The sequence below is a fragment of the Apteryx rowi genome, unplaced genomic scaffold (assembly GCF_003343035.1).
Source record: "Apteryx rowi isolate R43461 unplaced genomic scaffold, aptRow1 scaffold_315, whole genome shotgun sequence".
In the NCBI taxonomy this organism is placed as follows: domain Eukaryota; kingdom Metazoa; phylum Chordata; class Aves; order Apterygiformes; family Apterygidae; genus Apteryx; species Apteryx rowi.
Genome location: NW_020449586.1, coordinates 473,033 through 500,838, shown reverse-complemented (window position 1 = coordinate 500,838; position 27,806 = coordinate 473,033). Strand labels below are relative to the sequence as shown.

The window sequence follows — 27,806 nt, the reverse complement described above, 5'->3', positions numbered from 1 at the left end:
CCTTGCTCTTATAAATACCCTTTTTTGAAAACAACTTCGTCCCTTGTGTTTTATCCCAAGCCTGTGGCCCTACTATGAGAGAAACAATTCAATCAGCCAACATCACGGTGACTGATAGCTCTCTTCCAGGGGGCTGTCCCATGCCACAGGCCTCCATTTGCCACGTCCATTTTTAGACATTTAACTGAAGAGCCTAAATGAGGAGCTAAGTTGCCCCAGACTCTCTCTACCATCAGTGGGATTGGTAGATGCCTCCACAGGGAGATCCTCAGATCTAAACAATCCTCTGGATGTTTTCTCACTCCCCATTGACCATAGAGCAGACCCAGTCTATACTCCATAACTCAAAAGCCCCAGGGAGAAGATGAACACAAGCTGTGGTGGGTAGGACAGTGATCAAGCCAAGGCCAGACTCACTTCAGCAAAGTCAGACGTGAGCTGAGAGCGCACCAAGGCAACAGGAAGCTCTGGGCTGGCCCGGCCTTATTCCCTCAACCTGACATAAAAGATCTCCTGGACTTTGGACTGAACTAAAACTTACTTTCCGAAGACGGGCTCCAGCGTGCAAGGGATGTAATTGTCTTGGTCATTTATGGATTTCTTTCCCACCGAAATCTTCACATAGGGATCACACTAAAGACGGACATAACAAAAAGAAATGCAAGAAGAGAGTCACTGCAGAGCTGCACTGACAGCAATATTGTTGGCAAACAGATAACTCTGCTACCTTTTGTCCCAGCAAGCAGGATCTTAGACCAACCTTGACTAACACTCCTTTTCAAGACGGATAGGACAGCCTGATTGTTATCTCTTTGCTACAAATCTCTGTGACAACTAATGAGGGCTACTTGCACTGCAATTCCCTTTCAAGGATGGCTGAAGGACTAGCTGGCAGTGTGGGACAAAAGTCCAAACCCTTCTGAGGTCCCTGGGATAGAAAATCAATACAGTAGCATGAAAAGAGCCACTTGTGGATTGCTTGATCGAATGSGATTGAGCTGAAGTCCTCAGGATGTTCTCATTCACTCATTCTGAATCACCTATTTTGGTTTTATTATTTTTTAAGTGTTAAAAGTTTTAAGTATTAAATCTACTCAAAAGTAGATTTAAAAATGCAGGGACCAAAATTTCAAATGAAAATTATTTTGTTTAAAAATATGGCTCAAAACCCTTCATTTCTAAGATGCTGCACCAACTTTAAAACTAAAATATAATGGAAGCTTACTTTAACATAAAGTCTCACTGTGCATCTAAAAACTATATCAGATATTTTTATATATATTTTTTTTAAGTCTTTAAACTTCTCTCCCATTGCTAAAACTATTCAGTGAAACCAGCATAAATTTGCAAAGTGGTTCCAATGACCCAAGTCGGTGTTTTTCCCAAGAAAAAAAAAAAATACAGAAAAAATTTCAGCCAGCTCATGTCCTGCACTTAGAGGGACGCATTGTCTTACCCAGATCACATTGATAAACCCTCTGGGAAAGATATTAGCTAGCTAAGCACCCAGGCCAAGTTCCTCATCAGTTTTCCTTGACTTGCAGATTTTTTTTTCAGAAGTGAAGGATGGAAAAGTGGCACCTCGGGGAGGTCAGCGGCGTGACCTGAGAACATCCTCGAGTGCAGACCAGGARCATGAGGCTTTTTGTCTCTCCTGACTGTGACAAGCTGCAGGAGACATCGCAGCACAGCAGGAAAGACAGTGGGTCAAAGTAGGATTTGTTTCGCTTTTCAGAGTAAAAAAGCATTTTTTCAACTCCTTATTTTTGATCTTCAAGGGTCTCTGATGGGAAATTTCCAAGAAATTGGAAACACCCATTCCAAGTCCATTTTCAAAATCTGGGCAGATTAAAAAGCAGTTTCGTTTTGTTCACAAAATATTTTTCCCTGTTTTTTTTTCAAACTTTTCCCTTATTTTTCACTGGAACAAAAAGAATTAAGAAGGATTTTTCCCTGAGGTTTTTTTTGCAAACTGAAACAAAACAAACATTTTCTTTTGAACTGACACAATTTTATTTTTGCACTGAATTTTTCTTCCAGAGATTTGTAAAGCTTTGCAAAAAGTAGTCATGTGAACGACATGATTTTGTTTCCCTTGGCACCAACGTACAAAAAGAAAATCATTTAGCTATTTCAGCTAGCCCTACTGCAAAACCCTGGGATTCTGAGACATTGCAGTGCAGGGAGAAAGAAGAGGTAGATTTTTTTTCCCTTTTTGGTGTCACAGATGTTCCTAAATTTTAAGCCAAAGAGGCAAACACTCATCTATTGGGGTTGATCTGCCCAAAGAGTCCACCTCTAACTCCTTGCTGCAGCCAACCCTCAGGTCTGCCTGGCGTTTCCCAGACGGATACCTTTCCATTGGTGTCCTTGGGCTGCAGATCRAAGGCCCGGATGATGTAGACTCTGACGAGACACTCCTGGGGTCCCCTGGCCGGGAGCTGGTGGAACTGCCGTGGTGGGACCGGGACTCTGGGGTCATCTGGGAGAGGGTAAATCTTGAATGAGCCCTGTAAATGACATAGGTTCRGCTGTGCTGGTGTGCACCCAGGTGCAGATGGGCGAGAAGCTACCATCGCTCGAGGCGACCCAGTGCAATTCCACTCCTGCAAAATCGACATCACGGMGGAGGCTGGGAGAAGGCTGAGCAATTTGGACCATGCGTGAGCTGGGGYGGGTGGGCAGCAGCACCTTGTGCAGTCATCAGAGGGGCCAGGGCACAATGTCAACATCCGTACCACCAAATAAAGCAGACCAGCACCCTTACCCTGCTCCTGCAGGGTGCAATTCACACCCACCTGCCTTAGTTCTCTTCCCTTTAAATCAGGGATCCTCAGCCAAACCACCTCTGGGAACTAGTCCTTGCCCCCCGCCATCCCCTAGCCCATGCCTAGGCTTTGTCTGGGAGAGCGTAACTTGGCTTGGGCCAAAACCATGCCAGCGGGCTAGCACCAACCGAACCATCTGGATGGTTGTGAGCCAGGGACAGAGCCCAAACCCTGGCCCTCATTTACCTACTAGAATAGACCATGTCCTACAGGGCACTGGACCGTCAGGTGAGCCAGGAGCAGGGYGGCAAGCGGTCTATATTGTTTATCCCTTTCCTGAACAGCAAGAGGTGGGAGGAGAAGAAAGGAAATGCACACATTTGCAAGTGTTGTATTCACCAAAGCTGATTTCCTCCTTTGCAAAAACAGTGAGGTAGCAGGAATCAAAGTCTCTGGGTATTGTTTGGGGGAGGAGGGTGTCAGGTCAGATGAGGAATGCAAAAAAACCCAGCTAGAAAAAAATAATCCTTCCTTCTTCCCAGGTTAAAACAGGCTAAAGGCTGCCCCAAGTGGGTTACCAAGAGCAAAGGACTCACTGCTGCTCCGTGCTGGACAGACACCCACAAAGGGAGGGCTCTGAGCCTGCGCTGGGAGAGACCGGCAGCGCTCACACACGCTTCCCACCCCCGACCCAGAGCAAGAAGATGCTCCACAGGTTCGAGCCAGCCAGCTGCAGGCAATGTTGACTGCAGACGGGTTTTTGCTGCAGGATTACGATGCAGCCTCTATCGGGTTTGAAGTGTGCAACACACTCGCTGCTGGGGAATAAAGCAGGCAGACCTGCACCAGCAGCTTGTTCAGATCAGGTCCAGTAGTGCACTTTTATGGCCCATTTCCTGCTGAAGTCCTACCCGTAAATAATTTGTAGTCATCATCCCACTTAGGTCTAGTCCGCAAGATCTTCTGTCCAGCAGCACATGTTCCTAGCAGTATTTCATGCTTGTTCCCCCATGCAGATAGCGAGGGCGTCTGTCCTGGCATGAAGAGGCTGCATTTGGGGTGTATTTGGCCTCTGTCAGCAACATGGCACTAGGCAACTATTTCACACAGACTAGAAATAATTTGGGGATGAATACCACTTTCTGCTGTTTAGGTGTGTCTAGCACCTAGCACAACAGAAGCTTATTCTGCGATACAACCAAACATGGTCTGACCAGGAACCCAACAGCAATTAGCTGTTAACTCAACCTGGGTTATGGGCAAAGGTGGTGGGGGTAGAAAGAGAGGCCAACGTACCTTGAACTCCCCCACAACAGAGGGATCATCATTCGAGTCCTGCGTCCGGCCACGATACAGCTTGAAGGTGTGGCAGAAGTCAGAGAGCTGCTCGAAGTCCTCCACGTTCTCCAGCTCTGTCTCGTAGACCTGGGAAGAAAGAGCCCAGGCTTGCAAGGGAGGGCTGGCACGCTGGCAGCACACCCCAGCAGAGCCCTGCTGACACAAGCCTTGATCCAAACTCCCCAGGCCAGAGAAAACGTCACCCTCAAGGACACAGCCATGTGACCTAGCATCCTTGTTACCCGCCAGGACGAGAAGGAAGAGCAGAAGACCTTTGACCACCCTACTATAACAGCATCTAACTCAGCAAGCCCAGGGCTGTCCTGACCGCCAGAGAGGGCTGCAGACCCCAGCTGATCCCTTGTCCCGTGAGCCAACGGCACCATAGAAAACCGGGCTGTGTGGCATGGATGTCCCGACCAGGCAAAAATAGGCCAAGGTCCCCGCAGAGGGTTTTTCATCAACTGAAGAGACTTTCCTGCTGGGAGTGTTTTCCTTGCGACCAGGCTAGGTTTTCCCCACTTGACTTCTACTTGGGTTCCTATGTTACTCTTGGCACATCCCATCAAATGGCACCTTAATCTCCCCCTTCCCTTAGGGATCTCTGGCTTTCTTTGGCATTTCCAAACACCTTCCAGGTTGACAGTTCCCCACCTCCTCTGCCACTTAGGAAAGGGACAATCTCTTGAATGCTGAAGAGTGGAAAATTTTAGCAGAAAGTATTTCCAACAGAAAATTAGGTTTTCAAAATAGTTGTGTTTTGAGTTGTTTTTTTTTTTTTTTTAATAAAATTACCTCCTCTATGGGGAAAATGATCTAATTTTTTTCCTGGAAGACAAAAAGCCTAAACACTCAAAACCCAAAGTATTCCCACTGAAGAATGCTGTTGTGCATTAGGGGTATTATAACCTGCCTGGGCCATGTACCCTTCTTTGTTACAAGCCAGTCCTCCAGGCATGACACACTCTGGCCAAAGGGACGCAGTTCTATGTTGTGGGACACGTACATCAGCAGCAGAGACTTGTTCAACGAGGCCAAGGCCAGCAGAAGCCACCTGCACCACTGTTCCTTGGGGTATCACAGCAGCACACCCCAACAGAAACATCCGAGGTTTTGGCCAAGACTCTCTAGTAACAGATATCTGGTTGTAAAAGACTGTATTTTTCCGACCTGTTCATCTACATCTTTACCCTCCTGCTCTGGAGAAATCCTGTTGGAGTCCCGGTTCTGCTCCCATCAGAGCTCATGGAAAAACATCAAGGAGAGTCAGGGTTCAAGAAGCCAGAGACCAGCCAACGTCACTTACCTTCAGCGTGTCAAAGCCCTTCTCTAAATAGCAGCCACATTTTTCCCTCTCTCCCGTGGAAGCATAGAATTTGCTCCACCAGTCAATGAATTCTTCCTCCTGAAGGCAAGAGATACAAAAATGAGACATCTCTGCTAGTCAATCACAATGATCAATAACAGCAGCATCTCCCATAATTGCCAGAGGTGAAGTTTTGCCTTGAGCACAGAGCACATGGCACTGACCCACTGCTCAGCCTAGTGTCAGTGGGTCTCTGTCCTGCAGAGGTGATGAAGCTATCGTGAATCCAACCTGCAGCTCCTTGCTCCCTAGTTTAAAGAGGAAAGGTGCTTTTGGGATGATTCCAGCCCAAATCCATGTGCTTCAGCCACAGCAAGGCTGTCCCAATACCAGTAAGGTGTTCTGGACCTAGACCCATCATCAGTGAGGCTGATTCTCCATAGGAGAGTCAGGTAGAGCTCACAAGAAACAACTGGCAGCATTTTTATGCGCGCAGCAGATTTTGGCCAGTTTGGGTGGTGGGGCGTGCTCAGGACCTCAATGCAAGACCACACAGTAGAAGAGATGAAATAACTCTCATGCTAACATGCTCTGGGCAGCTTGACATTATGGGATCACCTGAGGGCTGCTCTTAAACTTAAAACCCTGCTTTGGGCTTTGCCTGGAAGGTTTCTGGGACAGAGGTTGTCTTTCTCTTTCGTGTCCCTACACCATCCAACCTCCCCACCCACTCAGGTGAGACAAGTAAATGGACAAACGCTACTTCCACTAAAAAAACCCTGGTCGCCAGGTGCTGCACCCCTCTCAGGAAGAACATAACTCTTTTCTTACTGATACTATAAGAAGAAACAGGCAAGTCTCGTACAGCCTTGGCGTCGCAATGGTGCAGCCCACGGCCACGATGCCATTGCAGAGCATTTGCCTCATCTGTTATGCAAGCTGTTCAGCTCTGAGGATGCTGTTCCAAGAAGAAAGCCGGCTGCCGGCTTCAGAAAATGCATAGACTTTATAAGAGCACAATTTCTGAAATTTATACAAGCAAAGATGAAGGGGCTTTGACTGTGATTCATGAAACATTCCTGAAAAATAATGATGTCTTATTTTAGAAGTCCACAAAATTCCATCACACTGACCTAATGGAGGAATCATAATAGAGGTTTATTGGACTTATATTTTAAGCCAACGGTGCAGGCTTTAAATTGCTGTCTTGAATAGACATTGTTTTTAATAGAAATATTACATAAATTAACTTTGAGGCCTCTGCTGCCTCCCTTTTTTTGAAAAAAAATTTTGCCTTTCATCGCTTCCCCTGTTTTATTGTTTAAAAAGCTACACTCTAACCATCATGGCTTTATTATGACATTCCACAGGTACTGAGTTACAAAGAAAGCACTTATACTAATCTGACGACTTACCCATGGTATCTTCTGCAGCCCCAAGACAAAGAATTTGGTTAGATATTTTTGCTGATTTCTACTGATGTTACAAAAAAAAAAAAAAAAAAGGAAAAAAAATGAGGCAAGGGAAGCAGCTGGAATGTTAATAGCGAAGGATATTAATCCATCTGCCTGCAAATAGAAAAGCCAGTGAAAGCAATGGCTCYGCTACGCGAGCGACTGGATTCAGGGATTTCATTTAGGAGTCAGGCGAGAGCCAAAAGCACTTCCAGCGTTTCATCTTGGAAGTGGTGCAGCTCCTCAGAGCAGGGTGCCGGGTCCTGCGCCCCGGGGKCCGGACTCAGCATTTCAGACACTTTCCCGTTCAGCACTGGGATAAATTCAAGACCTTTCAAGCCCGGGGACACCATCACCTGTCTGCTGGGGACCCTTCGCCCAGGGTGGCCCAGGCAACAGGTCTGTCCATGCCTCTTGCCTAGAGGCAACCCAACATGACCACGTCACTGAAGCCTCCCCACAGCGCCTCTGGGACATCCCAGGAAAGGGGACAGCAGGAAAGTCACTTCCAGCCTTTTCTTTCCTAAGGACGTCCCTGAAGACAGGCTTCTCCTACAGCCAAAGGGACAGGTTTTTCTAAAAATAAGGAAGCTCAGATTCAAACAACGGCTTTAAAACCAGAATTTCACCAACATGCTGCATCTTTCCTCTTGAAATGCTTTGGGGATTACGGCTTGGACACATCCGCAGCTTACCCCCTCCAGACGCTACGCAAGATTTAAGCTGTGGCTAATCTTCATGAAGGCATTTCACCCAGGGGGACGTCCTGGGCTATCCATCCCTGTTACCGAGCCGCYGAGGGTACCGAAACGCTGCGCTCCCCCAGCCCCCAAACGCAGACCTGTGTCATCCTGATGCCTGTCGGGATGTTTCCAGTCTCATCTTGTTCCATCCAGGGTGAGAACGCACCAGTCGTGACCTCATTTTTGTCAGGGAGGCTGACGCAGAGCCCTGGCTTCCCTGCGACTGSAAGCCCAGCCCACCGGATGCATTCCCATATGGAAACATCAGGAGTTTGGGGTTGTTCAGCGCAACCCAGTTTTCACAAAATACGTTGGAAAGGTCATTTCAGTCTGGAACAAAAGGAGCTGTAGAAACCTGAGAAGCTGCCACGTAATGGCCATATCGGCTCCTGCTCGGATTCAGTCGTTATCCTCATCTCGCAGGTGAGGAAACTGAGGCACAGACAGGTTAACAGCCAGAGAGCAAAGCCTGGAGCAGAGCCAGCATGAGACAGCTGAAGTCTTAATACTTAGGATTGCTCTTCTAAGGATGACACCCTCTTCCCTGTTTSGATATAGATAATTACAGCACTAATAAATATTGCCTCCAAAGAGCCTAAGCCACCGCCTCTGTCTCAAACGTACCCAGCCGAACATCTGGGAGGCAGATTTCCTGCTGGGAGACAGCTCTGCTGCCGGGATGAGCAGATGCCTGCAGAAACAGCCTGGACGTTTTAAGGTGCAGCTCCCCAGCTGCTTGTTCCTGCTCCCTTGCGGGAGATGAACACCCCTGCGTCTCAGCTGCGGTGACGCTCACCCGTCACCCACCACCGAAGCAAGGTGCAGGCTATTCCCGCACAGGGAACATACATGGGGTGCTGTGCCAACCTCTCTGCTGCAAACTCAGCCCAGGACCAGGCACCTGAGCCGGGAAGAGCAGTTGCGGATGTSCTTGGGAGGCACGAAAAATCCAACTTTCCTTCAAGCTCTGCCCTAGACATCAGGACAGAGCGGTCACAAACTGACTCGGGGCCTTGCACTTGCCAGCCCTGGGAAGCAGGGGGAAGCCTTTTTTGCACTAACAAACTCCTGTGTTCCTTGAACTCCAGCCTCTTCCCAAGAGCGACCTGGTCCATCAACCCTGGGACAACCTGGTCCTTTACCCTACTTCCTCCAGCCCTGGAAAAGAGTCATTCCGCCACCTCACAAACCATCCCTGGAGACCTGCAGCAGCTCTGAGCAGCACCATGCCCTGCAGAAGGCAACGCTGGAGGGAGGAGCAGAGAAATCGCCTGCGTCCACACAAGGAGCTTGCAGGATCCCTTGCCCTATCCTTCAGTTAACCCTCAAGGCATGCACTGCCAGAGGTTTATAGAGAAATTATCAACTGCTTGCTGCATCACCTTTTTCTTTTCACCCCCTGTGAATTTTGCTCAAATGTGGCCCAAACTGTTTGTTTTCAGGGGTTTTTTTCCATCCTATCCTAATCCAAAAAATGCAAATGTTTGTGGCCAGGTGAGGCCAGGTGAGGCCAGGACCTATTTTCCTCCAACAGAATCAGCCTGGCCAGAGGCTCCATGGTTTTTTTTTAAAAAAAAAAAGCAAGACCATCACCTGCACACAGCCGCAGCACCTCCCTATCTCCCTGTTGGGCCACCACTCTTCCTCGGTGCTCCAGCTTTTATTTCGGGACACCTTCGCCATGAGGCCCAGCCTGCAGAGAGCCAGCTCGCCATACAAATTGGTCTGGAACGGCTTCCAGCCAGTGCCTGCGGCCGTGCCGGCAGCTGTCACCCGAGCACGTACAAAAAAAAGGGGGAAAAAAAAGACTGTAGCAACGCTCCGGGGGCAGGAGCGAGACTGCACTTGGTTGCAGAGGGGGTTATTGGCTATCGTTTTCAGCAGGAGATATTCAACACCACCAGCTCTTCCAACTAACAGTAACAGGATAAGCCGTAAAATATGTGCTCTGATTTGGAACTAGCAAACACAGCAAATAACCAATTATTCCAAATAGTTTACAGATTTTGACTTATTTTTTTGGCGTGCGTTAGCTTCGCTAAGTTGTCATTTGATGGGTTATTTGTATTTCTTACAATCGAGGCATCGTGAGCCAAAATAGTGGTAAGAATAACTGGTTAGAAAGCACCTTATGCCGCTTCGCGTGGGAGAACRGGGGATCCTCACTGCTTTTTCACAGCTCCGTGGTGCCCAAGGGCTCCCTGCGAGGACGGCACCTCTCCCRCTGGGGGACGTTCACGGGTCACTCGGCTCCAGCTACTGCTCCAGCCTTCGAAGACCCTTGGTGGCAAACAGGCGTTTTGCACTGCAGTGAGTAGCGTCTCAGGCATGTGAAGGGTTGGCATTAAAAATGGGCCAAAACTGCAGCTATTTCCCCTGAATAGCTGAATTGCAGAGGTAATGCCTCCAGGAGCAGGAGTCCCCAGGTGACCTGGCCTGGGACAGCTCAAGATGCACAGTGGGCAGCTGGCTGGGGCAGAAACCGGTTCATGGTCCCCCCAGCCCTTTGCACAGTGAAGGCTTGATCAAAATGAAGGTTTCTGGATGCCACTGAAGTGCTAGTAATAACAATAATTATTATTATTATTAATAAGAATGTGAATATTTGCAAAGAAATGTTTTTGAGGCCCATTAGCATTGACAACGTATTAATACCTTTCAAATGGAAACAGCTCAACAGTGCAAATGGGCAACTGAGGCCCAAGACAACTTGAAGGATTTGACTGAAGTCATGCAAAAAGCCAGCGGCAGAAACCTGCCGAATGACCGTCAGGGCTTCACCCACCCGGATACTGCCTCCAAAGAGGGCCACATTCAGGCTTGAAGGAAGACCTGAACCTCTGCTTTCATGAAAAATGCAATTTATCCTCCCTGCATACACTGTGCTTATTATTTGCTTGCACAATCAACTTTCTGGTAATTCACAGCTATATTTGTTGACATTTTGAAGCGATTCTTCCAAAAATAAATAGCATTTCTGCATTTTCCCCTTGTCCTTAACAATCTTCACAATGATTCACTAATACTCCTGTTTATTACTACTATTATCCTGGCGCACCAGCATCCCTGTAAGGATTCAGTTCCCTCTGTGCTATGCTCTGTAGAAAAAGAGAAGAATGGGAAAATGCCCCAAACAGTTTCTATTTAAATACTGCTCTGAAAGCAAATACCAAAACCAGGCCAAAGGCACAGAGCTTTAGAGGTATCTATTAAAGGGATCCCAAAGCGACCAGCTCAGGTGATGTCTACATCTGCTTTAGCTTTAGTCGCCATTCAACTGACTGATTTTGATTTCTGCATTGATTTCTGCATGGGGTGCACTGTCCCTCAGCTTGGTGGACAACATCTATGGGCTCCCCACTGTGCTACGGAGAGGTGACACCAGACCACAGCACCACCAGATTTGCTCCAGCAGGCACCCGGCAGGCTTAACAGCACAGCCAAAGGGGGAGATGCCACCTCCGTCCTTGGAGAGCATTGAGCAGCCACCAGGCACCCGCGGATGGAGCTGATGGGGCCTGGGTGCAGGGCACGGTCTTGGCAGCCTCTCAGGGGCTATTCTGGCCGTTTCTTGAGATGGTTTGAAAAAGAGATTTGAAAGACAATAATGAGGAGATTTTGTGGGTATTTACAGACTGCTCCTCCCAGGCATGAAGGGGCAGAATGGCTCGTGAAAGGGCTGGTTTTGAAATTTTGAGAAGTCATGGAGCTCCCTTTCACCCTTTGGACATGATTTAACCACTTGAACTCCATAGGGAGACTCCTGGGACTGAGCCAAGATCTCAGTGCAGAGGGAAGGGGACAGATCTGGAGCACAGAGGCAGGTCTGTGTGACACTGGCATTGCAAAAGCACCTCCTTTTGCTTACGCCCGAGATTTTCAGGAGGGACAAGAGAGGGATGAAGGGCAGGCTCTTAACTTTGTCTAGGTAGACTCTGGCAACAGCTGTTTCAGAAGAAGGTGAAGAAAGACCAGATCACAGAGGGTTTGGCTTGAACTTGGAAGGGAGTTCCAGAGGCAGTAGGGTTAAGGTGCTGCGAGAGCACCACATCAGCAGGAGATGGGGTGGATGTGGGAAAAGCAAGAGGATCAAGGGTGGGTTTCTTCATGAGGGGGAAAGCTAGAGCACGTGCAATTATGAGGCCAGCACAGGAAACACACACAAAGGAAGAGGGCTAGAGGGATGCTCAAGCCACTACCAGAACTGCCTCGAGCTCTCTGTAATAACAGCTCGCAAAAATCCCGTGCATGAGGCTACCTCCAAGGAAACGAAACTGGAATTAAGCTACGTCATAAAAAACTGCAAATGTAAGTGCTTGGATTCATGCAGGCTCCAGGCAGAGCATGAACCACCAGCTCTAGCAACTCTGAAATGGAGCGTCCATCCCACTGCCTCTTCTTCACCTATAGCCCTATTTACACACGGACCCCATAGGTGCAGGGATCACTGTCACAGAGAGCAGACACCAGGGCAATCACCTCTCCCTGGTGAGTCTCATGGTCCAGCTGGCAAAGCTGTTGAAGTTTCCATGGCCATTTTGGGAATTGGGGTTTTTCAAAAGTTTTTCAGCATGCTGAGGCCATGCTGCTGGGGAGGCAGATAGGCAAAACACTTGAGATGAAAAAACACAGAAAAATCACGTGGACTACACCAAGGAGACAGGTAGACTGATGTTAAGGCTTGACCCTCCATGAAGGGCAAGTCCACGAATTTCTGTCGCGTTCCCCCTCCTCCCGCTACTTCGAGCCATGAAAGCCCCGGTGAGGAGGCAGGACTCGACAGAGTTCAGAAACTCCCTCACGCACTCAACACTGGGCTGAATTTTTGGCTGTAGAAGTTTTTTTCCTAATATTTAACCAGCTGCAGTCCCTATGCCTCATTCCACAGCAACAAAAGATCCTGCTTTCGTGCGAAGATCCCTAGCAATAAAGAACAAGGAGACAGGAAGGAGCACATACATGGGCCGGCTCGGTGATGCGGTTTCCAAAACAGAATGGTTTCCCCCAGGAGGCGTCAGCAGCTCTTTAGAACGTGAGGTTTATTATATTTAATCACATTCTTGTAGGGTCCTGGTGCAGACCAGGAGAATGGGGTTATTACTGCCTAATATTCTGTTGCTTTTATTTTAAATTAATGGCTTGCAGCCTTTTTTTTTTTTTCCTTTGCAAAATTTTATTTGAACTAAAACAAAAACATATTCACGTAAATTAAAAATGCTGATGAACAGAGGCGGGAGGCTATTTATGGACCTTTTGTTTCCACACTCTGCAGCTCAGCTCAGCTCAGCCATCCATCTGTCTTCTCTGCACAACCAAGGAAGCCACTTCAGTGGGTGCAGAGGAGAAACAGGGCTACTAAAGAGAAGTGCCTTGGGCCAACAAAGTCCACATCTATGGAGAGCCAGGCTGGGAGCTAAGCGTTCCTCTTTGTCCAGAAAGACACCACGCAGTGGCTTCTGCATACAAAAAGCTACCACTGCCATGAGAAGCTACAACCCTTCCTCTTAACTCCACTTGCTCTGCTTACTCAATTTTTAACTCACTCTTTTCAGCGAGCGAAAGCTCTTCCCAGCTTTCCTTCGATCCTGCACTGTCAGATGCAACAGGGAGTCTATTCCCTTTTGTATAAGTATAAATAACGCCTCCAAGCTGACCTTCCTCCCAAGGTGAGGGATTGACTTGCAGCCGTTTCATGCGCCAGGACGGAAACACGCGGGCACAGCTCAGGGTTTRGCTGACGGGAAGGAGTCGCCGTGTTTATCCCAGTGAGGAAGTGGGAAGCGACACAGTTAATTCTGGCTTGAAACACGCGGGAGGAGTGTGCACCGATTTTGGCAGGAACTCCCCATGTCCTGTAATTCATGGGTCAGCATCAAGAGTCAGGTTTGCATCTCTGCTAGGGCTGAATTTGGGACTTGTAGAAGAATTGCTCCTCTGAAGCCTTAAGAAAGGAGTGCAACTTTACTACCTGTCTCACAAAAGCAGGGAACGTCCCAAGCAGCTGATTTTCTTGTAAAAAAYGCAAGAAGAGAGCAAGAGACGCTTTGCAAGGAGTGACCTGTCACTGCCCGGGTACCTCTACAGGCCCTGTGGGACTCCCCCATCCCCAAAAACCCTATGACCCCAAGCCTTCCTCAGAGCAACACCCTCCTCCGCGTGGCCGGTCAGCACCTCCTAAGGGCAAYTCAGACCAAGGGTGGTGCCAGGGGCTTGTCAGGAGGTTCAGCCTCTGGACAAGGGGAGCACAGACATCTGTCACTTCCCCAAMCATGCCACCACGGCCACCCAGGACACACCATTGCCACCGAGCAATCAGGGTCCTGCCRGAGTGAGCTGGACACTTCACCCCTGGCTCCTGACATTGAGGAGCGGTTCCTCAATCTCATCTAATTGCTGCAAGGCATCTCCTCCTTCCCAGCCTGGCCTCGCTCAGGGCCAGCTCATAACCCACCCGTGCTGATACTACCCCTGCGCCTTAGCCGAGCTGCTTCCTGGCACAGCTGCTTTGTGTTTTAGTCCTGCGAACAGCGAGAAAGCGTGCTCTGTTTCTCTGACAGCTGAACTGCATAAATAAGGTCTAAGGAACATTAAGAATAACCACAAGGGCTCTGCTTCACAGTCATTCAGCACCGTGCCCGGGATCAAATCCATCTCCCTTCAATGTCAACAGCTGAACRCAACCTATAGAGAGGCCAGAGGCTGCTAAGAAGCCATGAGACCTTGGGCACGTACGCAACTACCACCGCTCCGCCAGGCTGAGAGAGAGCAAGCTCCTGGATCCCACCTCATTTGCTTTGACGTGGAGGAAAACGACTGCTGAACTACACAGGCACCTGCAGCAACGTGGAAYTGCCATTTAGCTGGGACAGCAAAGGGAGTTTTTACAAAAAGAAATGCTTCAGTTTCTGCAGATTTGTAAATATATATACACATATGTATACCATTCATTAAAAAAAACAAAAAAACAATCACACAAGTAAGTTAGAAATGAAGCAATACATACATGTAACTGGGACCGAGAAGCTGGTATGTTAATTAATGGTGAGCTGGTCATGCCCTCTGCAAGCTACAAATTAAAATGACTGGTTACCAAGGGGGTTAGAGAAACAATGTTTAACACACATCTGCAAAAGCACATTTTAGGAGAAATAAAACGAATGAACCCAATCAGTGCAGCCTTCCCCCTCCCCCCGGATTATAAGGTCGAAGTCTCCCTGGACAAGGCACTCATAGCACAAGAGCAGGGTTTGGGCTACAGTTCTCATTAATGTTCATAAAAATGGGACTGGTTTTGACTGTTCTTTTAGTTTTTTCTTAAATATATTCAGGAAGATCAAAGCTTAAAGAAAACTGATGTTTCCTTTTTTTTCTTTTCTCCCCTTTTCTTCACCTTTTTTTAAAGTGAATTTAGCCCTAAGTTGACAGTGAATCAACAGCTTGAGAGACACAGCGTTCAGGCATATGATCAAAATCTAACCCTGTCACTCCCTCAGCCGTGTCCCTGCAACCGTAACCTTGACCTGCCCTTGGCTGGGAGGCAAAAAAAGTCCAGTTACGCCCTCAGTTGGTGTGGGTATGCCCATGGGCTCAAATAGTAATAGCCCACCCTACCCAGCACCACCACAGCAGCACATGTCCACCTTGGCAGGCGGTGGTTACCATCTCCAGGACCTCAGCATGCATCTGAGCCCAGCCCGGATTGCTCTCTCTGGCAGGATTTTAAGCAATTTTCAAATTAGAGGGTTGGCTCGGCTGAAGACCCAGGGGTCCTTATTGGCATCCAGCTTACAGGGCGTTGAACACAAACATCCTCCAACTGGACAACTGGTTGACTTGCAAGTTAGCACTGACCACACTGCATGATCTGTAACGTCATGCTCGAACAGCACGGTGGTCATTGGGGGTCCCCCAATCTCCATGGACTTTATCTGTGCTGAAACCACCTACAAGCCAGGTGGGTGAATTATTGGGAGTCCTACAGCTAGAAACTAGGAAATTCCATATCATGGAGGAGCCATCAGACAAGGCTAAGCACGCCGTTAATATTTCCCAATGCAACATCTCGGCCTGTGAACACCAAGGGCCTGAAAATGCAGCAAGCCAAGTTCATTGCAGAAGCCAAGGAGGGATCTAACCCAGGGTGTTTTTAACATAAAGGGATTAGGAAATTCAGGATGAAGGTCTGCTACAAACAAAGCACTGAGCACAAGTGCAGCCTGTCCTTGGCAAACCAGGAGCTGCCATCACCTTCCTTCCACCCTGGGCAGCAAGCTGCAACTCAGCTCGTATCTCATACGAGCGGAACGGGCTAAACGGCACGTTTCCTTCAAGATGCAGAAAGGAGAGAATGGAGAAGTTCCCACAAGAAAATAGCTGGCTTTGAACATCAACCCAGCCCTGACAGACTCCCCTCCCCATGCTCCCAGGCTCAAGCGCATCTCCAGACTCAGCACCGGACCAGAGCCCACCGCAGCACATGGCGAGCAGCAGCCCCGCTGCTGGACAGAAGAGCAGCCTGGGTCGAGCACGGCCCTTTGCTGGCCACATTAACCGGCTGACACTAACACAACTCCGAACAGCTGACCTTGCTGTTTGTGTGACTTTGAGAGACCCAAAAGCTGGGTCAAATCCAGTCTTCAGAGCATTTGAGGCCATTCAAGACCCATCCTAGAGGTTCTATACTGAGCAGCTGCCAAGGCAGTAAGAGGCAGCTTTGGAACTGGGTACTGTTTTTGACCTGTTTCCCAACAGTTTGGATGTTTATTGCATATCCTCCTTTTGCTGAGTGCCTCCTGGTCTGCTGCCCATCAGCTCTACCAGCAGAGCCAAGAGGCACCTTCCCATCAAACTGGAAATGCAGCAGAGCTTTCATCAAGCAGAAAACATCACATTTACAACTGCTTCACGGGAGAAAGATTTCCCAGGGCTCAGTTACCACTCAGGTGCCAATGTGACTTTCGGTGGCTTGTGACTAGTACGTTAGATGACTCATATGTGACTATTTTATCAACGAGCAGCAGAAATATGTATCTGCTGCTCCCTGGGGACCGCAGATGGATCTTGTGATTGCCCTGCCTGTTCTATTTCCTCTGATTTTGAGGACTCGGAAAAGACCACTGAGAACAAGAAGCAGTTCTGGGTGCCGGGCAGGTAGGACTATGGGCTCGTCCACATCAAGCTCATCCAGAAAATACGACAGCCAGTCGTGCAGGCTTAGCCCTTGTGAAACCTTCCTCTGCGTGCATCTCCCAGAGGAGTTAACTAGAAAGGCGTAGCCCAGGAGACCTGTAAGAGTGTCAGAGCGCTTTTATACAGAAAAATTTCTTTTCTATGAGTTTTAGGTGCTTCTTTTCTTCTTATTCAGTAACATGATGTTTCCAGTTCATGTGCACACAGACTTGCTCTAAACAGACCTCGGCCTGAACTTCCCACTTTGCTTGGATGAGGTGGACAACACGCTCGGCAACCTCAGAGCAGAGGGGTTTTGCGTTTGTTTGTTTTCTCCCTTTCAGATGAGGACAACAAAGTGCTCCTTTGTTCCAGTTGTCCAGCACAGGAGGGACCGACGCCAGGCTTGGCAAGGCGGGGGGAAGGCCTTGGGAGTCGCACAGCCAAACACACCCATGCACGGGGAGGAGCAGCCCCGGCTCCCGCTTCCAAGGTCACCGCTGGCCAAGCGTGCGGTGGAGCCGGCAGTCGCGGGTACGGGGCAGACCCCGGGCCAGGAACGAGCCCATCGCCCAGCAAGCAGCGACGGGGACACCCTGYGCAGCTCGGGAGATGCCACATCGCTCCCTTCACCCGCAAAACCTGGCCCTTGCAGGCAGCTCCCGGCCGGAGCAGAACGGGAACGGAGGTACCCGAGGGCTGTAAAGGTGTCAGGCCACCCAACGAGAGAGCCCAGGTCCTGCTGGCACGTGGGTCACCCTCGCCTGCGTCCGATACTGGGTGGCGGGACACGGGAGGAGCAACAAGGGGGGGCCAAAATTTGGAGGTGAGGGAGGGAGATGGTGGGAATTCTGGTCTGGCTTTCCAGGAACCAGCTCCCTCCTCCTCCCCTCCCCAAACAAAGGGGAAAAAAACRGAAAGACAAACAAACAAACAGAGAAGAAGTAATATGAGGTCGAACTGAATAACTCAATTCTTTGCAGGGTGTTTTGCTTCTGAAATGTTTGTTTCAGAAAGTAAACGTCGAAGTCTTTCACTTTGAAAACGCTAAAGCAGAACGTTTTGGCTTTCCGGCTTCCCTTGCCCCTTCCCTTCATTTCATTTCCAGTTTAAACTGTTCCCCAATTTTGACCGAGTTTGCAGATGCTTTCAATAGGCTTAAAACTGTCTCRGGGAATAAAGCACTTACTGCAAAGCTGTTGAAGGCTCCTCCTCTGCTCCTGCCAGGTCTGAGCCTGGGGAGCTAACGCAAAACAAGTGCCGGGGGTCTCTCCCATTAGAGTTTTAATTTCCACGGGTTTGTGAGGGCAAGCAAGGGAAGGAAGAATTTTTTAGGTTATCCAAAGAGGTTTCCAGAAGTAAAAAGGCTTATGGGGACATGCTCTATAGCTGTGTGTATGCACACGTATGTGCATATACATGRGTATATCTGTATGAACGTGCATGCGCTACCATTAATAACTGTTGTCCTCAAAGGCCAGTTTGAGCACATTTCCGAACAAAACGATCAAGGCTAATACGCCCATGCGAGTTCTGTGAAAGYCACAGTCACGCAGAGCACTGACAACCTCTGCGTTTCCACAGCAGGGAGAGCGAAGCGGCGCGGGAGCCTCCTGAACACCCGCACCCGTCCGAACGCACGGACGGCTTCATGGCTCGCCAAGGAAGGGGTGATATTCGTCAGCACACGCCAGCGAGCACCTCCTGGAAATCAAGCATCAGCCCACGCTGCAGCTTTTTCCACGGCGCACGCCTGTCTAAGGGAGCACGTGTCAAGACAGAGAAGGTGTCCGGGATCAACAAGGTTAAACTCAGGAAGGGCTGGATAAAACCTGGCCCACGGGCATCTCTCGGAGTAGCAGCTCTCACAAAGCCGACACCGGCCGCGTGCTGCCCACAACTCCGGCAACACGGAGAGGAAGCAGAGCTGCAGGAAGAGGCAGCTGAACCCGACCCCAGGACGTCTCTCCTTGCTCCACAGCGGTGACACGTCCTCACCTCCACTGAGAAACAAGCACCCCCTCTCCGCTTCTTTTCAACACCAGCAGAGAAACGCTGAGGATCCGGCTGCCAACAACTCTCTGTTCCCTGACGGGAGCTCCACTTGCTGAGCGTCATCTTCCAAAAATGCCCCTTCTGTCTCCAGATGGGTAGGAAACCCCCCCCTCCGGTGAGGGCCTGGCCATGCAGAGCCCTGCAATGGTCACTTCTGGGCTGCAACGCTCTCAGCCCAAAGCGTGTGAATCTGGGGAGAGGTGTGTTCAGGCCATCCTTGGTTATGGCAAGCTGTGGGGAAATCACCATCCTTTAGGAACCGCTGGTCCAAGCGCCGGGTCTCCTTAGGCCTCGTTGGCTCAGGAAGTCTCCCAAGGTTGACCTCCCCRGTAAGAGTCCCAGACCTCCTCTCCTCCCTGGGAGAGAAATGGTTGTTTCCCTTTGATGCTCTGGCCTTTTCCGGCAAGTCTATGAGAACAGCATGTCCAACTTGGCAGGACACCAGCTTCTCTGTCCCCACTGAGCCATGGAGAAGACTGAGGCTCAAAGACATTCAGGTTTTCTAAGTCCTACAGGCATCCAGCATCACCTTGCCTCTGCTACGCTGAGCACTTCACTATGTGAAGACCCAAAACGATGCTCAGCAAAGCTTCAGGGACCAGGGAGAGCGGCGGGGATCCACCTTACACTGCAAGAGGATCATGCAGACCACGCACGTCCCAGTCCCTGCCATCAGAAGGGCTCGCAGTCTCTGCCACAGCGCTGGGATATTATGCTTATTTATACAAAAAAAAAAAAAAAAAAAGAGCAGAAGCCACGTTGGGGTAAGATCATTGAAAGCAATGCGTTGGAAACTACAACCACACCTGAGAAGGGGATTCATTTTTGTTCACAATTTCACCAGCCACTCAGAGGGTCGCCACAACGGAGGAGCCAAGCACAACTGCAGCACCGAGGCAGGTCCATACCTTCGGCTCCTCCCGTGCTGGTGTAAACGAGAAGATCCAACACAGGAAGCTCAACAGAAAACACCCACAGACAGCAACGGGGATGGATTCGCACTTCCAGGAGCCTGAACAGCGCTACAGCCCCATGAGCCTGCTGCTAATTGCATCCGAAACCCGGCGGCCGGTTCAAAGTCAACCAGTACCTCCACGTCTTGGTCCTTTTAGTGTACGTGTTTCTACACAGCACCTACAACTCCTGGCTTGCACACCCCTCACCGCCAACTTGCACATTCATAATTAGCGCTGCTCAAAAGATAGAGAAAAGCTTTGAAGGACGATTTTTCATTTTCTTTTCCAAACTAACTGCAATAAAAGATGTGAAAGCCAAAAGATATTTGTAATTCTGCCATTTTTCGAACACAAATTTAAAAAGAATGTGAGCCCTGGGTTTCTCTTTCTTGCCTTGCCCTCACTTCCGGGTGCAACAAAACCTGGGGAAAACAGGAAAGTGATGAACGGGGCTCAGGGGAAAGGACCGAAAGAAAACAAACTGCTACAAAACTAACATGAAAACCATTCTTGTTTTTTCTTCACTAGAAAGCAAAATGAGGGAAGTGTCCGAAGGTGGCGATCAGAATAACAAGCTGCTGGAAAACCAGTGTGGAGGGATTCCCGTTAAGCAGAGCAAGAGGGCTGGTGGCATCACCCATGGCACAGTGGTGGCCGGGCACGCACACAGGGCTCGGCACACGGCACAGCTTTCAATGGCCCTGTGGATAAATAAAATTATTTTGCAATGAAAAAGCAAACTTGGATTGAAAATTTGGGCTCTGAAATGTTTCTCCATTGGGAAACAGAAAGAAAGCGTTGGAAAATGCTGAAGGGAGGCGGCACTGAGAAGTTCCTCATAATCTTTATGGAAAACCAGAACTTCTCTGCTGGAAAGCTGCAGAAAGGGACTATTCCAGTGTTAACACTGAAGGAAAACTCCCAGTTTTTCTGCCCAGTAATGGTAAGAAACTCTCATCTGGTTTCACTCCTAGTGCATGGGAAATGCCATTTGCCCCCCTCGAGATTGCAGTGAGGAATTACTTTTCCCTCTTATGTCCACCAAAGTCACGGGAGAAACAGCAGGAGCGAACCTGGCTCTCGAGCGAGTGGGACACTATCAAAGCCAAAGCCGCATCCTCCTTCCTGTGACCAGAAGGTGTAAAAAAAAATCAGAGGGAGAAAACAATGTTGACAAACGAAGGTCAGATGGAAAGAAATGCTTTATAAAATCAGTTGCGTTTAACAAATAGTTCTGACATTAGAAAAAYAGGACAGCGGGGAAGTGCGGAAAGGTTCAGTTCTGATGTTTTCAAAGGGCAGTATTTTATGTCCGAAGTGATGCAGGATTTTTTTTTCCAACATCATTATGAGGGCAGTTTTCAACTTTGCTATGCAACTTTTTTTTTTTTTTTAACCAAAAATTGACCAAAAAAAGAAAGAAAGAAAGAAAGGGGGGAGATTGTAAATTTTAGATTTCATACTGTGCCAAACAAAACATTTTGGTCCATCCAATATGAAATTTGGATAGATTTTTTTTTTCCTATTAAAAATTAAGAAATTACGTCTTCCAGTTTGCTGGAGTTGCAGGCGCAAAACCAGTCCATCGGCTGCTGGGTTTCCGGAGGGTGGCCAAAAATCCCTTTCCCAGGGGAGGCGGTCCCCATCCCACCGGGAACACCGGGCCAACCTCCAAGGGGAGAAGGGCCATTGAAGCCTTCCCAGCACCAGGTCACACCACATCCCCGCAGCACCATCCTACCGCCACCGGCCCGCTCCCCTCGCCCAGAGCGAATGCCGTCCTCGGCGAGGCCGGCAAACAGCCAGCTGAAATCCTAGTCAGGCAAACAACAGAAGTTCCCTAATCAGATTATTTCTCAGGCTTCACTTTGGAAGGACATGCTTGAAGGAAATCGCTCCGATACCCCGGCTCGAGCCGCAGGGCGCCTGCCAACAACAACACGGCTCTGCCGGACCTTCCCGCGGCGCCTTTCGCTCCGTGTTACTAATCCACTCGTTGCAAGCACACGCGTCTTGTGGCCCAGCCATTGCAACAGGTCAGGTCCCACCACTGACCAGTGTCGGGCGAGCAGCCATCCCGGCAGAGAGGTCCTGCAAAGCTGGTGGGCCGCCCCGAGCCGGGCGTCTTCCCTCCGCGTGCGCTCCTGCCGCGGGAACCAGGGTGGCAAGCCGGGCCAACGTCTCCCTCCACGTCCCGATTGCTTCCTGAGGATCCGTCTCATCCAGAGCTTTTGCGGCAGGAGGTCTCAAAGCCTTTGCAGAGGTGCTGTGTCCCATCAGCTGCATTTTATACTGCAAAGGGACAGCCCATGCCCAGCACGGCACAGCTCACTGCAGCGCCCCAATCCTCCGTACCCGTGTTATTCACCGAGACCCCAGCTTTTTCTCAAGTGCTTTCTGCGCTAGACTAGAAGAGGGGATTTTTTACTCATAAAAGTGAGGGTTCCTGTTCCAAGATTCAATTCTGATTGTTTTTTCCCTTTTTTTTTTTTTTTCCCTGAAGACATGCTCCAGTTACTTTACTGATATAAGATGAAATGTAATTGTAAATAGTTAAGACAAATCCACAAATGGCAAGCAAATGGAAAGCCAATTAGATTGTCAGTACTATTTTTTGTCTTGAGCTGCTTTTCCCTTTTAATCGCACTTCCCAGGCCAATGTTTTCAATGTCCACTGTCCAGTTCCCAATTGATACTGAAGCATCCTAATAAAAGCTGCCAGGTTTCCAAAGGAGCTGAGCACATAGATGTCCTGACGACTGGTGAGGAATGAGAAAAAGCCAGCTCACTTTGATTTAAGACGACTATAGGATGGCCTCGTCTGCAAGTGCAAACCTGGATCTCATCAGTCCATGGGATAGGTAAGAATAAGCAGGGCCAACTGCAAATGGACTGCAACAGGCTTGAGTCCCATACACATAGTTTTCACCAAAAACTGGGCAAAATCTTGATTTTTCTTAGCCCAAAGCCTGGGAGACTTGAACTGGGCAGAGGTTGCAGCGTGTAATATATACTCCTCCTTAAGCAATGCCTATCCCGCAGCTGGGAAGATTTGCACGATACAAAGCACACACGTTAGCATGGGAGATGCAGTAAAGAGAGGGGCTCGGCGCCGACTTCAAATCGGAACCAGGACTAATCTCAAGGGGAGGGTCTGGTACCAGGATCCCGATCGGAGCCCGCCTCAGGACACAGTCACCAAYGTTTGATGGCCTGGAGCCATCAGCGAAGTCCTCACAACTAGAAACACAGAAATGCCACCAAGGCAAGATGAATAAGAAGCAGAAGCAGAGGAAGCCCAAATTATACACCTTGCTTTCAGGGGCAACGAAAGGCGAGACAAGAGGCACACGTCGTGAGGCAGATCTGTCACAGGCAACCCAGGCTTTTCCAACTCAAGGTGCCATGCAGCACCCAAAGCTTTTAAAACAGACATAAGTTAAATAAATACACCAAAGGGAAGAAAAACCCAGGAGACTCTGAAAAGGCTCCACCAAATGCCTTTGACATTACTTTCTGTTGCTCCTCAGCAATCAGTCTTACCGACAGATTTGCACATTATACGCACACACACGTTGGCACTGACAGGTCCCTGCCTCAAAGAGGATGTATCTGCTGGCAAAGAAACCGAAAGGGCTACAGAAATGGGAAACATCAATAGCCCCCGTTCTGGCTGAGTCCCCCCAAACTCATGGCATGTAAGTGCTTCCTTTTTGTAACAGCAGCAACACATCCCTCCTTCCTCAGCTCTGCTAAAGCATGTCCCATTCCCACAGCCACGGGAYRCTGGGCAACCACAGTCCCCATCGCRCRCCTGGGAAAGCAACTGGAGCTGCTAAAAACAGCAAGTGGCTCAGAAAGCGGCAAAGCATCCTGCAAACAAGGAGTAAAACTGGGGAAAGGAGAACTGGCCTCGCGGTTCTGGTAGTGATTGAGATTTGGGCAACGTTTGCCACTGCCTTCCAGCGTGACCTTGGGCAAACTGTCCCATCTGGCAGTACYGGTTCACCTTCCTTAGTGCTGGGGCAACTCCCTTCACGACTGTCCGCGCTTTGGGGCAGTGACTACCATTTCCAAGAGATACAGACAACAGAGCCTGCAGGGGGTGAGAGCAAACCTTTTTCAGCTACAAACCAAACCGTACATTTAAGAGCAAAGAAGACGGGATGAAGAGAAGAGCCTGGCATGGAGACGGGCTGCTGTCTCAAACAGGGAAAATCAAATCTGACACCTTGGGTTAAACACAAGGAAGACAAATGAGTTTCTGGTTGTTTGTTGTGACATGGTGGAGGGGAGTAAAAACAGAGGCGAGAACTGCAAAAGGAAGGTTACAACCAGATACCCCCCCCATCAGAAAGACTTGTGTCTCATCTATCAAGCAAAATAAGAAACCATTGCTTTCCGCTGTTGTGATTTTTTCCATACCTGGGCAGGAATAAGAGGCTCTTTGTCATCRATGTCAATGAGAACGTCGTCTTTGGGCGTGAGGCTCACGTCATCTGCAACAAGAGCAGCACAAACCTCACATGGACGTCCAGCTACTGGAGACCGCAAAGCCAAGCCAACTTGGAATTGAGTCCCAACCCTCCTACAAGGGTCCACACCGGAGGGGGACAGCTGGGCTTGCACTTCTGTCCCCTGGTGTCACATCAGGCACCCAACAGCCTCACACCGGGGCTCAGGCTCAAAGATGTGCTCAGTCCGCACAGGAGTGTGTCTAGATGCAGTTAATTGTGGATCTGAAGATGTTCTCCGGGCCCAGCTCCCCCTGCCCATCCTGGCACGTCCCATGGGCAAATGATGCTTGCAGAGCGCTGGAAGGAGCAATCTCAGCCATGCTCAGAGCCTCTGCACCGGCCAAARCTCATGTTCACGCGGGCCGGACAGCTCAGCCGCGGGACAGCCCTGCTCACCAGCAGACCCCGGAGCTGAACTCCTTCGCACCACCCAGCCCTTTCGCCTCAGGCTCCAGCTGGGCTGAGGCAGCAGCACCCAGCGCAACACAGAGAGCACCCCACAGCTCCTCCCGGAGCGGGGCAGGGGCAACGGGTGCAGCAGGCRGCGGTGCTCGCGGCAGCGGCGTACCTGGCTCTTCCTGAGGGCCGCCCGTCTCCTCCCCGTAGGGGTCCCAGTAGAATTCCTCCAGCGAGCGGATCGTGCACTGCCCCACCACGGGTCTCCGGCCGAACGGCCTGTTGTCGATAACCTTGACGATGATGGGGGGGCTGTACAGACTTTCCTTGGGTAGACGCTGCAGGCAGAGGGAAGGGAACATGTAACTTCGCAGGATATTGGGGGCGACAGCTCTGCACCTGCCCAGAATGAACTAAGGCTGAGCAGGACAGGACCAGGTTCACCACAGGTGCATTTTCTATGCTCTACATAAGCCCCTACCACAGCTCATTTAGGAGCCTGAAGTTAAGAATCTAGATAAGCAGGGGTTATCAGAAGCGCTGAGCACCCAAAAGATGTTGGAGATGCCCCACACCTCTCCCTTGTGTCCCTCATACCCATATCACCGCCCAAAAAGGTGGGCTATTTCAGCCAGTGGGTTGAGGAGGAAGATAATATTCTGCATGGCCATTTCAGAGAGATCGGCTGTGCCCTAATCAACCAGGAACGGAAACTTTTCTCTGCCCCCACTGCCTCAGAACCGGTTGCAGTCTCCCCTGCTCCATCCCTACTGGGGCAGGCAGCTAAAGGAACAACCGCCGTGTCCCACTCTGAGAGGGCTGCTGGACCAGGGACTCCCAGATGTCCCTTCCAACCAGCTCTGCTACAACCCCGAGTACAGTGGGGCCGTGGTGTCCTCACCACTTCCATGAAGAGCAGGCAGACATCAAAGTTGGGATTCTTCTTGACATTCTTGATGACACAGGATTGCACAAGCTGGCCTCCACACTCCACCAGCAGGCTGGGCGATGTGACGCTGGCCAGCTGGTAGCTCTTGAGGTTCCTCAGCCCCCAGGCTAGGATCTATAGCGTGAGGGAAACAGGCAGCAAGGACTGAGCTAAAGGCCCACCTCCAGGCTCCTCAGCAGCAGAGGTAACCCTGAAGTTGGCCCACCATGAAGGAGAGCTGAATCACCCATGCGGATCAGCTGCTGCTGGGAGAAGCCAGCCCTTATAGCAAACCTTTCTCTATATGCACCAATACATCAGGTCCACAACTGCTTATCTCTTAATGGAGCATCTCTGTTTCGGGCAAGTATCATGCAGCTATGAGAAAAACTGTCTGTCTGAAAAGCAAGTACAGTTCTGGGCCATGCTCTGCCCTAAGACTTGGTTGCTGTAATGCCCACCTTGGTGAGACTTGTTTTCCCAGCGAGACATCCTGGCTACACTGAGGGATGCCCTGGTGGAAAACAGGAGCCAGTGACAGTTGTGTGCTAGAAAGAGAAGATAAAATGGAAGCCTACTTGGTCCATTGAGACAATTATATCCAGTAGGAAATTGTGGGTTTTCCAGGCAGGGCAATCCTAGAGCAAAGCTTGCTCTGTTATAATGGTTTAAAGAGGCATTTTGGGGCTGATATCTGCATGTGCAGAACCAGCTTGCAGCACTGCGTTGGACTATTTATCCAYGAAGTCTGTCTTGGATCCTATTTCTGGACCTCATCCCCCCTCCCATTAGCAGCACACAGTCTGCGACACACCATCAGGCTGCTTTTATTCTGCAAGCTGGCAAGCCTCCCCGTGCCCGTCCCCGTCACTTACCTCGATGGCAGTGCGCTGTAGCACCGGTTTGATTCCTTGGGGGACCATGTAAATGTTGGGCTCTCGCTGGGGCGGGGGGTACGGCAGGTCCGAATCGGCAGACTGCGGGAGAGCAGATGTCCAAAGAGCACATCAGAGCAGGCAAGGGTGTGACACCAAGCCCATCGCCCCCCAGAATCTGCTTCTCTCTGTGCAACTCATCTCCTCCCCAAAGAGCACCTAGGCAGCATCTCTTCCATGAGGGACCACTACGAAACAGTTTTGGGGAAGGAATGAAGAAAGGGGATGAAGCAGCAGTAGTAGGTGAGTTAGCGCTAGTGAAATGCAACTCCTGGCATTGGATAGGTAGCAGGATGCTGTGACCCATTCCCCAGGGACATCAGACGTGGTGACGGGGACAAAGCTGTGGGCGCAGGGTTAGCATCCCGCCTGGCAGCAGGAAGGTGGCTGCTGCTCGTTAGCTGCATCCAAGAGCTCAGTTTCAGTTTCACCCGACAGCTGCCAAGCTGCAAGCCACAGGACAGTGCTTGGACAGAGCTGTCGGCACACAGTGTAGACAGAAGGAGATTTCCTTCAGGGTGAGACTAAATCTGCATGACAGGTGAGGGATTCAAAATTTTGCTCTCATGGAGGAGAAAACAGAGGAGCCAGACTTCCACTTTTGCTCTCAAAGGAATGGCTCTGAGCCCTTCCAGCATTTGGGCTCCTCTTGACCTTGATCATTGAGTTCAGAGTCACCGAAAAAGCAGGAATGAGAACAAAACCTCTAAAAATGCATCCCTCAACCAAGGGCAGTTGGAACCAATTTAGGAGACGAGCATTCTTTTCAGGCTCGAGTATTATTGCATTAAATTGAGTGTATATATTTCAAGTATAGGATTGGTTCAGGTTTATATGTATATGTATATAAAGGCACTACAAAGGGATTTTTCATGGTGGCATGTTAGATATACTAGAAGCTAAGCTTTAATTTTCATTGGCAATTGGTGGTGGCTGCTGAATCAAGCTGCTTGTTAGCTGAAGACTTTGGCTAACTCCCTTTGGGGCAGCTGTCTGGGTTCCTGCGGGGGGCAGCCAGTAAATGTGGGGTACACAGCCCCACCGAGGCTGCCCACGTGCTCACAACGACACCGCGGCACCCCCAAGCCCCGGGACTGGGGGGCACGTGCCACAATGTAATAGTGTTGATGGGGAGAGGGAAGGTTATCTGGGAAACTGGGACCTCACAAGGGACACAGGGGAGAGGTGTGGGGCATCTCCAACATCGTCTGGGTGCTCCACACTGCTGATAACCCACCTGCT

General features: G+C 49.8%; 1 protein-coding gene across 1 annotated transcript in view; it reads right to left on the bottom strand.

Annotated features, from left to right (window-relative positions):
- Positions 1-27,806, bottom strand: part of DYSF (dysferlin) — a 124,622-nt gene that overhangs the window by 37,546 nt on the left and 59,270 nt on the right. Inside the window, exons 36-45 of the mRNA XM_026070619.1 lie at positions 26,505-26,606; positions 25,603-25,764; positions 24,874-25,039; positions 24,214-24,287; positions 14,613-14,675; positions 6,828-6,839; positions 5,413-5,511; positions 4,065-4,193; positions 2,355-2,510; positions 542-633 (exon numbers count right to left, since the gene is read on the bottom strand). Of these exons, the coding sequence (XP_025926404.1) occupies positions 542-633; positions 2,355-2,510; positions 4,065-4,193; positions 5,413-5,511; positions 6,828-6,839; positions 14,613-14,675; positions 24,214-24,287; positions 24,874-25,039; positions 25,603-25,764; positions 26,505-26,606 (1,055 nt within the window). The remainder of the gene's footprint in view (positions 1-541; positions 634-2,354; positions 2,511-4,064; positions 4,194-5,412; positions 5,512-6,827; positions 6,840-14,612; positions 14,676-24,213; positions 24,288-24,873; positions 25,040-25,602; positions 25,765-26,504; positions 26,607-27,806) is intronic.